Source organism: Lineus longissimus, chromosome 19 (assembly GCF_910592395.1).
Source record: "Lineus longissimus chromosome 19, tnLinLong1.2, whole genome shotgun sequence".
Lineage (NCBI taxonomy): Eukaryota > Metazoa > Nemertea > Pilidiophora > Heteronemertea > Lineidae > Lineus > Lineus longissimus.
The window spans coordinates 5,542,672-5,560,208 of NC_088326.1; the positions used below are offsets into that span (position 1 = coordinate 5,542,672).

At 40.2% G+C, this 17,537-nt stretch overlaps 1 protein-coding gene across 10 annotated transcripts in view; it reads left to right on the forward strand.

The window, feature by feature from the left end:
- LOC135503125 (calmodulin-beta-like) overlaps positions 1 to 17,537 on the forward strand; it is an 82,875-nt gene that overhangs the window by 54,288 nt on the left and 11,050 nt on the right. For all 10 annotated transcript variants that reach the window (XM_064796499.1, XM_064796500.1, XM_064796498.1 and 7 more), the window contains 4 exons: positions 4,266 to 4,299; positions 8,798 to 8,941; positions 16,727 to 16,874; positions 17,287 to 17,387. In XM_064796499.1, coding sequence (XP_064652569.1) covers positions 4,266 to 4,299; positions 8,798 to 8,941; positions 16,727 to 16,874; positions 17,287 to 17,387 — 427 coding nt within the window. The remainder of the gene's footprint in view (positions 1 to 4,265; positions 4,300 to 8,797; positions 8,942 to 16,726; positions 16,875 to 17,286; positions 17,388 to 17,537) is intronic.

Consider the following 17,537-nt stretch of genomic DNA (forward strand, 5'->3'; position numbering starts at 1 on the left):
ATTCGGGAGGGTAATCTTATAAAAAAGGGGGCTAGGAAATTTCATGCCTGCATTCTATCTTTTATAAACTGATTTGCGACTGATGGCCTCCTCCTCCCATTTTTTATGATTGGAACCGTTACCTCGGTAGATGTACTGTGTCGGCGCTATTAAGCCGGTTTCGTGCATCTGTTTCACATAGGCCTATTACGAGGAATAAAGACATTTTGTACAGCTAAGATAGCGTCAACACGTACAGTATCATTCCCGATGAAACCTAAACGTGTTGCAAAAATAGGTTGAGCTGCTGAAAACATTCGTTTTTGTCATTGAAAATCGCCAGTTGCGGCAACAGGACAATCTTATTAGGTGTATTCCTCAAGTCGCTTTCCTGTAAGCTTTGTACTTACTGTGAATAATTGTGGGGTCTAAATGAATACAAACTACATCAATACTTCATTGCAAGCACTTGGCAAAATCTCTGCCTTTTTAACCAGTCAACACAAACTTATGAAATATGCACCGCATTCCAAATCGATACAGGAATTCCTCATTGGTTATTCCGAGCTCATGAAAGTCGATCACAGTGAGTTATAAATAGAACATAATGTTGATCAAAATAACACGAAAATCCACAGAATAAATATTGAGTGCATGCAGTACTGTTAATTTTCATTCGTCTACGTGCATTAGCGAGTTTGCAGAGAGTTTAGTACGTCAATGCAAAAACTGACCTATTTGTTGTTCGCCTTAATCGTTCCAATTAATTAGTAGCCATCTGCATGTACAGTCCAAGCAAAAAGTAAATGAACGCCTCTAAAGCTGATAGTAAGAGTTATTTTTGATTCGAAGTCCTACGACTTATCATCAACAAGGATCTGGAAATGCCCTTTGTTATTCCTAAAGAATGCTATGATTATGACCGAAATTTTAGTAAATGTTATCCGTCAACATCTTATTGAACAGTGTATGAAAATGAATCTTCATTGATATAACATGAAAAATAATCTCAATTTCAAAATATAATAATAAAAAAGCAGACGATCAGTGTTCTGTGTCTTTCATAGTAATCGATGGTAAATTGCCTCCTTGAGGATTTTGGATTATCAATAAACTTTTGTCAAGTTTATTGATAATTCATGTACGAGATTATCACCAAACTAGAAGAAAGGAACATTCTATAATTCTTTTTTTGGTCGGGTAGCTTGCCTCAGCTACACGATAAAGCCTGCGAAACATTTTTGGGATATTCTGAGACCGGGATATCGACTCACCTCACGGAATGTTTTGTATGCGGAATATCTTAAAAAGTGGCTCTGCCTGTCTTTTTGACACACCGCGCGGACCCACACAAAGATGATGGTCTGAAACAGGATGAGTCGAGATAATTTCAGAAACATTTTCTTTGTGAAAATTTTAAATCAGTTGTTTGTCTTACCCTGTGAAAAAATGGTCGGGTGTGTTTCGTTCCGGCCTGTGCTGCATGATAATCAAAGCTTGATGATGTTCCAGTACCCGTTTTATGTCGAGAGGAAGTGGATTAATATCATGCAGATTTGTATATGTAGATGCAAAACTGATTTAGCAACGCCTGATTTTCGGGCGGGTACTTTTAGTTTTGATACCGTTATGACAGCGCAGATTGATTGAGGCGAATCCTACGTGTCTATTTGTAGCGTTCTTCCCCTGATCAGATGCATTGTACCTCGCAGCCTGGCAACGAGGTTGTCGACTTATAGCTCGCTTTTGATTACATGAGGGACGAAATTACAAATCACAGAGTTTCGAATACAGCATCGAAAAATGTTCTCAATCGATCTGTGTAATGAAACTATGCTCTTCATTCGTAATGTTGAGCTGGCATCATTAAAAAAGTGCGTGGAATTAAAGGATATGCTGGTTGCATCGCTCGGGCATTTATGTGGCCATGAAACGATATTCAAATAATATAGCTTCATAATTTATAATTATATGACTCGTATTAAAGGGGGACTATAGGCAGGAGTAGCGGGGTTAAATTGGCCATCTGCGGGTGACTAATATGCACAGCAAAGCCTAAGGGGCACTCGGTCATGTTAGATTCAGCACTAATTATATCCATAATACAATCGTGAATAGTTTTGACGTATTGTGAGATGGGAGAGACCCCTGTTGGCGACATTGTGTAACTTTATCTTGCCTACCTAGCACTAGCAGCTGCCTATAGTGTCCCTTTAAAATTGCATTCTCGGAACGGCTTCTGGTATATCCTTAAACCCTGTTGGTGATGCAGATTATTTCACCTTGATCAGTTTTAAAGCGAATCGTTTGGATGTTTCCGATGGTTGAATCGTGCCTTCAGCAAGCTGTGAGTGTTCTAGGATGAAACATTATCCATTGCCGAAGCCAAGAACAGAATAGTCGAAAACCTTTGAATAACCCGTACGACCTGAAACGTATGTATCGGCGTTTTGTTATCGTAATATAACATATATTTGTGATAAGAGCGTGACAACACCCTTGCAAATTGCCTGCTCAGTTGCTTGAAGATATTTGATGGAAAAATACCCTACACCCAATGATACTTAATTAGGCATGCATACTGTAGGGTAGATAATGATCATTTACATACTGTAGGTCATATCTAAATATTAAGTTGTACAGTAAAAGGGATCCAGTCATAAGTCTTATCTTCTTGATAGGTCCAGCTGATTGTAGTAAATATCATTAGCTTAACGATGACCTCATTAGCAACTTATTGATGCAACTATGGAATGTTATATAATCTGGTCTAAATAACAGCTCAGAATGATCACAGTCTCAAGATTCCGACTCTGGTTGCTGAAGGTGGAATCATAGCTATTTCGTGCTGCCAAAGTGTCGACCTTAACCATCACATGTTCACCCGGCCAATGGGTTTTATTGAAATGTACATGGTAGTGAAAGAAATGCAAACACATGTCCTTTTTTAGTGATGATGATTAATGACCTTTTCAATCTCAGAGGCAGATGCTCTGCAATTGTCCAATAGAATTCTGTAATATTTTAATATCTAATATAGGCCCTATATATATTTGTCCTATAACGTTTTTTAAATTGGTGTCACGAGGTTAGCATCAATTAAAGTGACGTTTAACTTCATGAAATAGGTTAAGTGAAAATGATACGCGCTAAAAATAGATTATTATAAATTAGGTAGAAATTTGATTGAAAATGATAGGCCTATACTATAAAACGCCAAATTTTCGCGAAAGCTCATATTTCATTTTCGCGAATAATCTACTTGTACTAGATTCACAAAATCCCTTAAAATATAAATCATGATGTTTGCGAATCGCCAGTTTAGAGCGGTGCGAAAAATTGCATTTGAAGATCAACCACTAGATAATACAGTCCAAATCACAATTGACTTCCGTCCTACTTCGCGTCAATGACGCGCAACTTACGCGTGAGTTTATACGCGCCAAGATGCGCGGCAATGACGCACCAGTGACGCGCATATCTCGCTTTGTTTCAATTTAGGGATGACAGTTGTGATTTCGACTGTAAACGCACACGAATTGTCTGAATTTGAATGCTTGAGATTTTAAATATGATATTGTTTTGGATAACTGAACTTTCTTTTATGTTTTAAAACCTTTCTTCTGTCCCCACTATTATATGCACGCGTACAGTACACTTGATGTGGCGCACATCACCAGAGAATATCGTCTCCATTCCGTATCAAACAAGAAAATCTGTAACCGTAAAGCTAAGTTCATTGGTAGTCATGTTTGTAACATTATTTTGTAATTATGTGAACATATCAGAATTTTCAGTTTACTTTCCACTAAAAAAAGTAAGGCCATTGTGTAAATGTGATAACTATTTCAATTTTTATCGCCATTTGAATGACTTTGACCAACATGATACTTTCGAAGTCTAATCAAGCATGTTTATACGAAATGTTAGTATTCATCCATTAAAATCATGTGTTGTACAAGCCTAACAATTTCCATTTGAGTTTGACCCCCTCCCCTCCCCTTCTTTGAACATAAAACATTGGCAGGAAATCTGTTTTATAGTACATCAACGTTTACCCTTCCTTTCATTCTAAGGATTTTGAAACACATGGAACGATCTCAGAGGTCAAGATCGATCATGCTGGTGTCCCATATTTCATTACCAGTCCTCAAGGGTAAATTTTCATCGTTTTTTTTCCATAGCTGGTTGATGAGTATGGAAATGGCCTTCTCATGGCAATTAAACATTATAATTACAAATGCATGCATTTATTCTTATACGTCTCCTCTTATTTCTTCTTGCAGTGTGAATTAGGACTCACACAGAAACAAATATCAGGTAAGACACTCTTTCTCCGCGGGCAGGGCGTATTCGGATGTTGGGGACAATATTTACCAAGTGGGTGTAGGGTGGTTGTATGAAGTAGTGCTCAGTCATGGGGTCAATTCTAAATCTCATACCTCAATTAGTGAGATTCCGCGAATATGATTGGCTGAGACACGCCAAATGACCGCGTGGTATTCGCAATGTTGCCCGCTCCAGCCTTTCGACATTTCGCCATGTCTCCCGGCAGGGTGTCAGTTGTCGAACCTTCATAACTTCCCCACCTCTCTGCTGCTTTATGAACAACTTTTGCCTCGGCCCTGAGCCAAAGCAACTGTCGTTGGAAATAGTCAAATAGAAACGACGGCATGACCAGACGAAGACGTGCCGAAACTCTGGTGGTGTGGTAAGGTACGCAGCAGCTGGGTTGTTGTTCGAGTTCGACTTGGCGCCGCTGGCGATCGCAGTAAGAATCAACCTGCGAATCAAAATCATTTTTGGTAAGAGAAAATAAATATTACCCTACACGTCGGGTAAAATGCCGAATGCCCCTGGCGGGGAATATTTATATAATACCTGTCTTTTAGATGGTGATCTAGTGGTCTACACCGCCGTCTCAAAAGAAGAATTGAACCCATGACCACCATCTGATGGATTTAGCCCATGGGAACCACTTACTCAAAATACATGCTATTAGAATCAAACCTATGACCTATGACCAAAGTACTACACCGCCATCTTGGGAGATCGAAACATGGTTCCAAAGCATATATAGCCGTTGATAAAATCGTTAATGGGACTTGAGAGCAATACCTTCTCTCTGCGGACAGTAAAACACACATATTGGTACCGCATCGTCCTTTTCTGCGATCTTCTTGTACATATGTATAGGTTTTTACTGAAACATTTTCCGAGGGTTTCTACAGCCGGAGAGGCATTCGTTAACAGCGGAGATTTTATCCGCTGCCCGACGAGCAATATTCTTCATTGACTACTACACTGATTAGTCTACTGATTATGGGCGTGTTTCTAAATCTGGCCAACACCTGCCTCGAGTAATCACAGCGAGAGAGAAAGCGATGTGATAGATTTCCTCAGCCCTTGCTCCTCATGAAATAGATTTCCTTCCGGGAGACAATTTTGATGTCTCGGTTTGCAAGTATATCGTGCAAACAACAATTAAAGAGTTACCCCGGGCATGAGGTGCTTCAAACGTTCAGGAGTATACCAAGTTTGTTGGATCAAGATGCTTAAACGAAATGAAGCATTTTCCTCCTCCTGGAGAAATGCACCCCCCCCCTTCCCTCCCACCCTCATTGTTTCAAGGACACATCAAACTCTAAAATAAACAATCCCGATAACGACTTCCAACAAAAAAGAATTTTATTTTAATTCCTTTGCTCGATTGTCGGCACTCCTTGCGCCATCAAATAAAAAGAGTCCAAGACAACTGATGGCGTAGACACACGAGATGATGCTTACAACCAATCGATCAATCATGATCTGTGCGTTGTAAGGAACGATCAATCTTTATGGGAGCTCAACGGGGTTGACGTGGAAAGAAATTAAACGAACAAGTATTTAATACAAGAATAACACTTCTGGGCTGTGGGAGTTGCACAGTAGAAACATCAGCGACTGTCACCTCTGAAGTACCGGGTTTGATTCCCGGTCATTCCCGGTACTCATCATGTGATGAAAAGGGCGACCCTCTTCGACAGCCGAGGTGTCCTCCGGGCTCTCCGGCTCCCCCCAACCAGACTCTACTCCAACTTACATTATAGTCGCACAATATTGTTCATAGATAATTAGGCCTATGTCTTAGTTGACGCTCAGCTCTCATCAACATATTTGATGAAGCTTTTATAGACTACGGGCTGTTGCCTGGGATGATGTTTCTCATAACGCCATTGATCGGGTATAAAGAAACTGCACGTTACTCATCAGGGCAGCACCACATGGCCCGTTTTCTCATAACGTCCAATCATCCACGCCAGTTCTATCTATTGTAAGTGAGGAAGGCGTAAGTTTATTCATTGGTAACCGATATATGAGCAGAGTCTTTCAATATAAATATTATATATATGAAAGACTCTCCCGATATCATCAATGATCTGAGAATTTCAAAAGATGGTGTGCTTTATTCATAGCAAAATGTAAAATTGATGAGAGTGTATGATATTCATCAATTCCAATAATGTATTATCAGCAGTAGTATGTGGTCATACATTGCTGAGCTGTATTTATAAAGATACAGTTTTCATGATATTTTGATATCGTTGCACTTGATATTTCGGACGCCGTGCTGCGTTTTATATGTGATCATAGAATGCCTTTCATGGCATTTATCAAATGAAGTCCTTTTGGTAAGAAAGAGTCGCATTAACAAAATCCAAACTGTCATGATCAGGTGTGTGTAAATATTCGGACACGAATGTCAATATAAATTTTAATTATATTTACGATTGGTTTCGGTAAAACTGTGTAACACGATGACACGACCATCTGTGTTATTGGAAATAGCCGGATGTCTATCATGACTCCCTGTCTATTGTCAGTAGAAATGGGCGCCCTGGCAACGGCTACGTGGTCACTTTATCAGTTTATACGCGCTACCAAGCAACGAAGCAACCTGTCCTTGCAGAAAGGACCGCTGCCGCATTGGAAATAGATTATTACCGCTGAATGGCATTGATTGCCTATCGCTGTGAGAGCCATTAAGTTATTCGAAGGTCGTGGGTTATTGTATATGATGTATTGAACTGTTTAAAGTTAATGTGGTGCTGAAATAATGCGTGTTCATTTCAGAACTGCTTTTGCAAATTGCAATTTATCTTCTGGTGCTCCTTGAAATTACGGCGATGTTTTTGTCATCGCATTTGTGTGGTATTTGTGCTCGGTGATGACTGAAGTGCATTGAAGATACAAACGTATAGCTGATAGTTCCTTTTCCATCATGATGCAGCCATACGTATAGTGTCATCTACGTCAAATTTGTGAGTTTTCGCAAATTCCTCGAAACGCTTGTCTTGTTGTCCGACATCATGATCAGGAGCTCGAAGGATAGGCTTTCGCGAATGCTGCCTAATGTGATGTAACTTACACGTTTAATTCCTAATTATGGATACAATTTGTATGTACAGTCTCAGTCGAAAGTACACAGTATATCCCTTGGTACTCTTAAATTATGCATTGATATTGGCTGAAGTGGCAGTCGTGAAACAAAAACATGTCAGATCGAATAGTCTGTGAGTTGTTTCATATATACCAAGAAACAAAAAATCTCTTTAACTGTGTTAGACATGGACACTCCTTCCGTTTCGATCTCAGTTTGTGATTTCATATCATTTCAATTCATTCTCAATACTGAATAAAAGCGGAAATTCCATAATGCTAGGTTCATGTATTCCTCTTGAAGGAAATTGGATCCTTTCATTTGAATTAGAAGTTAATTTGAAGGAACGCCGATTCTGCATTAAGCAATCAATCAACCGGAAAAGTGTGAAACCGGTTTTGATCTGAATTTGATTTTAACACAGTGCGTCATCGAGTGGAACATTCGGTTTGTAGAATATTTTGTGAAATTTTCATTCAAAGTAATAGTCGGCTTTTTTTGCAGTATATTTTTTCTTCTTCTGGTTAACCAGTAAACTATTTTGCTGAACGTGTTTGATGCTTTTCCAATTTAGTTTCAGCTCTTTGATTGTAGAAAAACGCGTTACTCGTTATTTTCAGTACGCGCAAGTCCTGGCGCGAAAGACCTTTCCCGCCACTTGAGTGATGCCGAGATCCGAGTTCACGTCACTCCGCTATTAAGACGCAACGTCATTTTCATTTATTGTCGCAGTTTCGGGGTAATCAAGCGCCAAAGTGTACATCTGTTGGCAACATTGGCTAATTGTCATATCGTTTTCCAACAAAATAAAGGTGTTAATAGAGGGACAAACCACCTTCCCGCGGGACGCCCTGCACACAGACCTGTCTTGCAATGTGTTTTGTTCCCTTCGAGACAAGACCACTATGGATTTTTAAGCCTTTTAGCAGTTAAATTGTCAATGTTTGACCGCGTCGCATCAAATACTGCGTTGGGTTGTGAGTCTGAAATGTTGATATGATATTCCGGACAGTTGGACAAGTAAATGTTGAAATCTAAACTGGTAGGTGATCGACCACGGACATATTTTGATAATCGGACAAATTGGACAGACGTTGATATTTCCACTCTTTTCACCCATCTGGCAGTAAAATATAAAAACACGCCCCCTATTGCCCAAAATCACAATTGATTTCTTAATCAAGTAATTTCTTTATCGAGTAATTTCTTTATATCTGTAGACTAGCCACACCAAATATCTTTCAAATACCTCTCCGAAAAAGATCTGGATCCAATACATGTACCTCTCCGATAGGTCTGATTCCTCCAACCTATGACTAGCCAATTAAGGGCATGGTCTTGTCTCCCTTTCTTTCCCTTTTGCTGACGGCGCCATTTCGTCTTCTCTTTTACCTACAGAATATAAAGAAGCGTTCAAACTAGTGGACAAGGATGATGACGGTCGGATTACGACGGCGGAGCTTTATGAGGTGATGTCGTTTTTAAAGAACTCAGTGTCGCAGGAACAAGTAGAAGTTATGATAGATCAGGCGGATATAGATGGTGAGTTGAAAATTAATTATTTTCGTATTGATGATGAGGAAATGAGTTCATTGAGGAAGTTCGACACATTTGCTTTTGTGCGGAGATAATATACCATATAAAAACTGTATTGAGCGACAATTTCGAGGGATGCGCTTGTTGCAAACAGGTTTAAAACCTGGTTTCTTTGTAGAAATGTGACTGAACCCATTTTGCTCTGACATGTTTTGTCGTTTCCTTGCCATTTCCCAAGAGGGCTATCATATGATCGGATTTAAAGAACGGATGATTGTGTTCTGGCGATTGGTGTCATGGTCGCATTTCACACAAAGCAGAAGGAATAAAGGATCATCTCATTAATACAAAAATCACACGTCCCTCGACCAATCAGAGAGAAAATATAACACAGTAGTGCAATTGTTATAAAACAGAACACGCGTCCCACAAGCCTCCGTATAAAATGTTAAATTCGCCTCAAGAAACTGGGTAACATTTTCCCAGTCGCGTTTCGGTTGCGCACATTTGTTGATCGGTCACCTCTCTCATGAAAACGACCAACTAGGCATAATTTCTTCCATGTTACCTTTAAAGAACTTTCTTTTGATAATCTGAAGTGATTTTGATTCAAAAGCTGACCTCAAATAGCGTTTTAGCTCGATTGTTTCAATATCTACTTGAAGCATCACTATGTGCCTCCTGGGAGATCATAGACGGGCATGTGCACGATATTGACATAGGCACCTCAGGTCGGGTCAAATATATGTCGCGTTACACTGTGCGGACCTGAAGCCTCAATCGCAGACAGCAATACCGAACATGATGAACCTATGTGTGAGTCAGATCGGAAACCAAGCAAAATGTATTGCGCATCGGGATGCGAGGCGATTAAAAAAACGCTCGTTCGAAACTGATATGCTGCGATCGGCACGACCTGAATTGCTAAGGTAAAAATCGTGCGTTTTGTGTCTAAATGCACATAAGGGTAAATACTCTAGTTTCACCGTTCTAAGACCGGTTGCTAAATTACAAGGAAATCCGAACGAGGCTGAGCCGGAACTTTGCATCATGATTATCAAACAACGTTGTGTTGCCAACCATTTGTCAATCCAAATTGAATATAGAATGACATCGAACGCCCATAGCTTAAATTGATCTTTGATCGGTGATCCAGAGTATTTGCCTATCATACTCAACAACTCAGCGTAGTCCAAGGGACGAACTGGCCATATCTCTTGGGAGTTTAAGATATTAGCGATGAGCCAAGTCCCATTACCGTACAACGGTATAATTACATTGGCATTTTGTATCCAGGAGAGTTGATGACCATCAGAGAAATAGCTGTGAAGTGGACGTGCGTGCAAAATTGTCAACAAACCATGTAAACTGGCTTGAGCGTTGAATATGATAAACCGACATCCAACATTGACGACCGTCAAGAGTAATTGCGTAATGATGCTACGCTCTAGATCTGTGGTATTGGATAAGCTTACACACTAGTCACGTATCAATCCACAATGAGCCGTAAACGACCATTTTCGCAAATCGAAACGATGGAATTATGCAGAAATCCTAACCATTGATAATTACTTTTCCCACATTTTCGTAATGTTGACGGCCCAGTTGTTCAAAACAAATTTTGTCACTAACCCTGACGTTAAGTCTCAAATAATCGGAGAAGGAGATAACGCCAACTTAAACTAACGCCAGCATTAGTGACAAAATTTCTTCTGAACAACCAGGTCCAGATTGTTCGTATCCATGTTGGTGAGAATGACGACAGATTGTGAGGGCCCTATCTCTCTGATGTCTCCACGTCCTGCGAGGCATGTTTTGCAACACATACGAACGACAAAAAGTACCACGTATGAAGGTCGGTCATGTACGTCGTGTGGAAATTTGTTTAGTAGCACGAAGAATCGGGGAATTCGACACCAACCGTCGTCGCACATTCTTCGTACTATAGCTTTTCGTAAGGGTTGTAACAATTTCCTTTTAAAATGAGGTTAAGAATACAAAACACTACATTTAAAGAAATATGCTGCTTGTAATCGAGTATGATCATTCATACGAAAGCCCTGAAGGCTCATTTCGTGGTTCGAAATTCGAAATTCAAACCTCGACTTCGAAATTCAGAACTCGATCTTGACTTCGAAAATCAAAACTCGACTTGGAAATTCAAAACTTGAAATTGACCAATGACCAATGGTCTTCCGTGTGTGTAATTTTGTTATTATTGTATGCTACTATGTGCACTATGTACATGTACATGTACATGCCCACATTTGCAGCAGTAATGCAAGTATATTGCAATGGTTGATATCACAGTCTCATGATGTGTGCTGTTGGTGATATCATCAGTGTCTGGTGATAAAAATGTATACGGCCTGTGCTACTCTAGGTGCGGCTTGGCGTATTTTCTTTCGTTACGAGGGTGACTATAGGAAGGAGCTGGGAATAAGAGGGCATAAGAATGGGTCTTCATGCAACTAATATACAGATTTAGGGGACTGGGTCGTGTTTCATTCACCGATATATTCCTGGTATGGTGAAAACGTGAACAGTTTCGATACTGTGATATAGGAGAGACCCTTCTTGGCGATTTAGTGCAACTTAATTTCGTTTAGCTGGCTGCTGCTTTCAGATTCCCTGTTATATGAATCAGGTTGAATTATTTGTATGGCCTACGCCATTTCTGGTTTCCAATCATATTTCCAGGAGCATGTTAAATTCGTAAAAATGTGTTTCCTCCAATTTCTTTTTTACTTTTAATCAATTGCAGTCACCCATAAACCATGGACACATTTCATTGATTACGTCCGGAGTTCATTAAACGGCTCGTCTTTCTGTGATAAATGTTCCGTCGATCGGGCTGATTAAAACAGGCTTTATTGGAGTCTTTTGACAGACAATTCTGAGAATTGTTTGAAAAACATAACATTTATATTTATATATTAACTTTAACGTCTCCGCCGTCTCTGACTAACTCACACCGTTCTACAGATTGTCACAATAAAGAGTGCAAACTGCGAGGGAAATGTTGTCAGGTTGACTTAGCAATTGGTTTTGAAACACACTCTTATATTAGAAGTAAAGGTCTTAAAGCTTTTGAAAAACCTTTAGTAGTTTTTCGGCTGACAAGTATATGCACCTTTTTTCAGCGAAGTGGGGTTTTTCAATTCGCAATTTCAAAAACTTTACAAGAAAAACCTCTACGAGTGAATAATTTGTGTTGGCTTCATTCTGAACCCTTTAAAGGGTTTTCAGTAGCTCAAAAACCTTTGTTACCAAGAGTTTATACATGTACTGGTGTTAATTGTCTATGCTTTACACTTATTGTACACATCCATGCACAAACTAACACTGGTGTAATCACCATGCCATAGGACTAGTATGGCCATAATGACATGCATCTCGTCTTCGTTACACGTTTTGATTTTTGAATTGGTTACATAAAATCAGTTATTCATCTATTATTATTTATTCTTACCCTATACTTGACTGAGACTGATTAGCATCAGTTTTATGTTTGAATAATGCAAATCAGAAAATCAACCTATTTGCTACCATATGCCTTTATGTGACAGGTGACATGTGTCCTGGCAAAAAAACTATGACATTGTATGACTCAGGTTATTTTGCATTATTGCATTGTTGCAACCCCCAGGTGGGTCGGTTCAAAACCTGGCACTGGCACTCTTGCACTGGTACTGGCCCCAAGGTGATTTCTGGTCTGCAGACTAGATTTTCCTAACAAATCGTCATACGATTTTCGGATGACCATGATTATATATTTTTGGACATAAAAACACGTTGATATTAGGCATAAATCTGAATCATAGGGATCGTAATCCATGCCTGATCACAGTAGGCCTAGTTCTGACACAAATAATTGGCCCAAATACTTACCGGTTGTCCTCTTCCAGTTGAAACAACATGATCTTCAGAGCTAGAGATCCATGCACACTCCTTTGTAAAATGCACATGGCATAATTAAGGGATTATCTGCAGCCGGCAGCCACTTTTGCACAGGGGGACTTGAGAAAGGAGTAAGTTGCAATCCTCATCAGTTTTCACCAATTGCATTTTATGAGACGTAAAACCTATATTTTGTTGTATTTTCTTGCAAAAACGCTGTCAGTGCCAGTGCCAGTGCCAGTGCCAGAGTGCAGAGGCCAGGTTATGACCCCCCTCTCCCCCCCCCCAGGTTATATTCGACTTCGCATCAATGAAGAAAAACACCCAAACAAATCCGATGCAGACAGTAATAGAAGTCCCCAAAAATGATAGTCAAAATACAGCTATACAACTATGCTTTGAGTAAAACAAAAGCGTCAAGTGTCCCTTAAACAAGAGATGCCACTGGGGCAGCTCATTATAAGATTGCTAATCCATCACAGAATAAAGTCTATTCTTTGACATGGCCCAGTGTTTGTTTGGAGGACACTACAGAAAACCATAGTTGACAAATTACCATAGTTGACAAATTATTTCATCTATAATTGCCTTAGATACGCGTTACACACTGGTGCATGAGCATCGTCGGTTTGTGTCGATCGATAATAATGTTGGTTTTGTGGTCCAGTAGTATTGACTGGGGATCGATATTGTCACTGTCTCCCTCCCTGTGACCTGGATGTTGCCAAGGCTGATAGATCGCTTGGTGGAATTTCTAGTAGCTGCTTGGGCCGCTGGGGTCAGGGACACTGTGCGTTCATAATCAGATAAAGTTGATATCGGATTGATCTACAATCGCGGACAGCCAAAACCTTCAGTGTATGGTCTAATTGAAAGATTGCGTTTCAATTGAGTGCAATCGCTCCGATATGTGTGATACATCTGGCTAAATTGGTTTAAACCTCCGGAATCGATCGACAGAACATTTTCTGGCCTCGTCAACTTCACGTGGCATTGAATCGCGAATGTCGTACTCTCGCAATGCCTTTGGCTTGGTATTTTTCTTCAGCTCAACCGTTCTAACTGCATCTGATGATGTGTTAGTACTTTATCCGGTTTCGTCCTGATCTCGCATCCAGGCACCGAGATCAAAGCCTCATTTCTGGTAATAGCGTGATTACGGTTTTCCATCATTTTCTCTATCACTACCACCGTTTTATGCCAACAGAGTAATGGAATGTATTAAAAAGAAAATCAAATTGGACATCGGCCTCCTGCACACGTTTTGCGATTACGGTTTTTGAGATTTTTAAGAAAAACAGATTAATGGTTTTTCGGTCGACACAACAAATCTAACGTTCACATTGTCCGAAAAACTTCTGCGGGTTTGCGCTGCGTTAGCCGAAAAATCATGAAAGGTTTTTCAAAAACTCAAAGCACTTTATTTATAAGAGTGCAAGTTGGTTTCACGTACATACTTTCAGTCCAGTTCAACCTGTTTGGCAAAGACGAAATCAAGATGATGTCAATAATTGATCGAATTCTGTCCAGTTCGCGCTTATACACTGTGTGACCATGATTTACTTTGACCAAATGAGATTCACGTGGTGCTCTTTGCTCTCTAAGGGCTGATGGCCCAGTGGTAGGACATGTATTTAGCTTTGCGGAAAGTAATCCGCTGATTCCGAAGACCTGAGCTGATTGCTTTGATTCTTGGAATATGTGCGAATGATCTAGGTCTATAATCAGGTCTACAATATGACCAGCCCATCGGGTTGATATCATTTCTCAGAAGAACGTATTGACACCCGTCTATGGTAGGTCAAGTAGGTTGTGGCTGGATCCTAATTCACAACAGACAATTACACAGCCATACCAGCCAGTAAATAGCTGTTTTGGTTGAGAAGAGGGCGTAGTTATCGGCACCAATAGACGAGTCACTCAGCGTTGGCCATGGCCTTGGGATTTTTTAGAGGATAGTAATTCTCTGGGGTGCTGTGTGAGATTCATGAAAGGGAAGACCTGTAAGTCATACCTTTCATGAACAAGTGTTTTTAACAACCTTCAGTAATACATAAAGAAAAAAAAGTTTACTATTACACTGTTAGCCATTCTGTTTTACTGCGATGGTACATACAGCGCAGAACATATAATTTTTCTTCCGTTTTGATCAATCTTCCAATACTAACGCTATTCATGTGATGTCTTACGGCCGTTTCCCAGGAAACCAAATCAGAAATAATCTAAGACAACCTCTGAGTAGGGAAACTGTCGTGACGCAAACTTTGGCTTATGGCCACATTTGCCTAATTTGTTTAGCATTGTAAAGCATTGTAATGCTATCTGTACTATCGTTATAGCTATATCTTTATTCCTCGTTGCTTCAGTGGCAGGACATAAATATTCCTATTCGATGAAAGCTTATAACTGGTATGTCCAAGCGACACCAGGGGAGGTCACTGCCGTGTTACGGTGAACTTTACTCCTCTTTACGGGGGTTGTTTTAGGCTTATGCCTATTTATTTGGATTGGATGAGCTGAACGCATCATTCTAATGCAAATCAAACTGGCTTGACCTGAGCGGCAGGTGGGTTCGTCAGATCATTTCTCTTCCTCTGATTCAGGCCGCTTGCCTATTTTGCGCAAAAGGTCGCTTTCGAGATGTTTATTATCCACCAGCGCGCTAAAAGAAAGTCACTCTAATCCGTTATCTACCGATCGCCCTTATTTCCAATGTTTCCTTTTGCGAATTTTGATTCGTTTTCATATCGTTTTCAACCCGCGCAACATCTTGATAGAAATCTTAAGTTGACATGCCAAATGACTCAAGCTTGTTTATAAGTAATGCTGCAGCATTAGATGATGAAAACACCTACGACAGATGACGAGCAATGTCCTTTAACAAAGAGACCTACGAGATATTGCCAGTTAGGCAGTTGTGCGATACGGTCGCCATGGCGACGCCTTGTGGAACCTTGAATGTAAGGAAAGTCGGTATAATGGATGGAAAATCACCGGAAATCGAATGGAGCTGTAGGTTCTTTACTAGACAATGGTACTTCTAGAGGTTCTCTTGCGAGGAATCGTCAATGAAGAGCGCAAGAGGATTTCACAGCGGTTTTATGAGAGCCAGTTGCCGATAATAGGTTATTGGAAGGATCAATAGGCAGCTGTTTCGATCCGATTTTAATCCAGTTTTAATCAGCGGTAGAAAGCTTAAGTTGTGACGTTTCGTCAATATTTGTATCACTGTCGATTTCAATTTGAATAAAGACACTAGTTCGCCATCTACACTTGACAGAAATCTTGAGCGATGTTGCCTTCAGAACAGGTATTAAATGGTGGATTCGCTGACTTCTGGTGTCATCGTTTTTGGTTGATTTTCGGTTTGCGCACCATGTTTTTTAGCATTTTTGCAGATAACATGTATTAGTTTTTACCCAAAGCCTCAGCAGAAAGTTGGGTATTATTGTTTCAAACTGTATAAAGCACGCATTGGCGCATGTACCGCGCGCGTACAGATAAGCGCCAATACGATCGGAATGACTCCCATAATGGATCTTATCAAGTATATAATCTTTACTTCATCGTACCCATATGGATGTTGTGATTTCTCAATCCTCTGATCAAAATTTGATTAATATTTCTGAGCACTTGTGGAACACTTAGCGTAGTAAGACTCCTCGCAACAGGTGAGCACAATGACCCCTGGTCATATATACAATCAGATAAGATGAAGATGACAATAATGCCTTCTATTGCAAATTCATTTACCATTTAAGAATGTTCAAAAAAGCTGCTAACTGAGGGAGAAAGTCTTCCAAAGGAGTGAAAAGGAGTTCGATTGATGTAAATGATAGAATGATGTAACCTTGATTGAAAACTGTTTAATTCGGTTATGTTTTATTTTAGGTAATGGTACTGTAGAATTTGATGAATTCCTCAAAATGATGGCGAGGCGGCAGAGGGAAGAGCCGAAAAGTAGTGATGATGAGATGCGTGAGTTCTTCCGAGTGTTCGACCGCGATGGCAACGGGTTCATAGACGCACAAGAACTGCGGTATGTAGGCTCGTGGTTTAGAACTCCACATGCTGAACTGTCCGTTATGAATCGTTAGTCTTAGGCCACAGCTTTGGGCCAGAGCAAAGAAGAAGACAACTGAGAAGCTGCGGGACTATTCGATGTCAACATAAAATACTTCAACCGCATCTGGGCACCCGCTGAGTGATGGTCCAGCGGGCTAGAAGTGTAGGCAGCGCTATACTCTCGGGTCTTAGAAATACAATATGCACCTCCGATTTTTTGAGATTCTGAAAAAGCTCCAACCCCGTTTTCCGTTTATTTCTGAGACTGTATATGACAGTGTACATGTAGCGTGTTTGACCAATTTGACCAAACGTCTACCCAGACCTCGCGAGTAAAAATCCGCTTGCGAAAACGTGTCCGTTGACCGTTTGCTGTGCTCTTTCAGGTACACAATGAAGCACCTTGGAGAACAACTAACTGACGCAGAGTTGAAAGACATGATCAAGGCGGCCGACTTGGACGGCGATGGTAAAATAAATTATGAAGGTCGGTTCAGTGAAAAAACATTTATATAATCTCTTCTCACGATATCAACGTTTCAGAGGCTCGGGATACAGCCATTTGTGTCCCTAAGTTCATAGCAAATTACGGTTTCGGTTATATCCGTATGTCAGATGAGAAAAAAGATTTGATGGC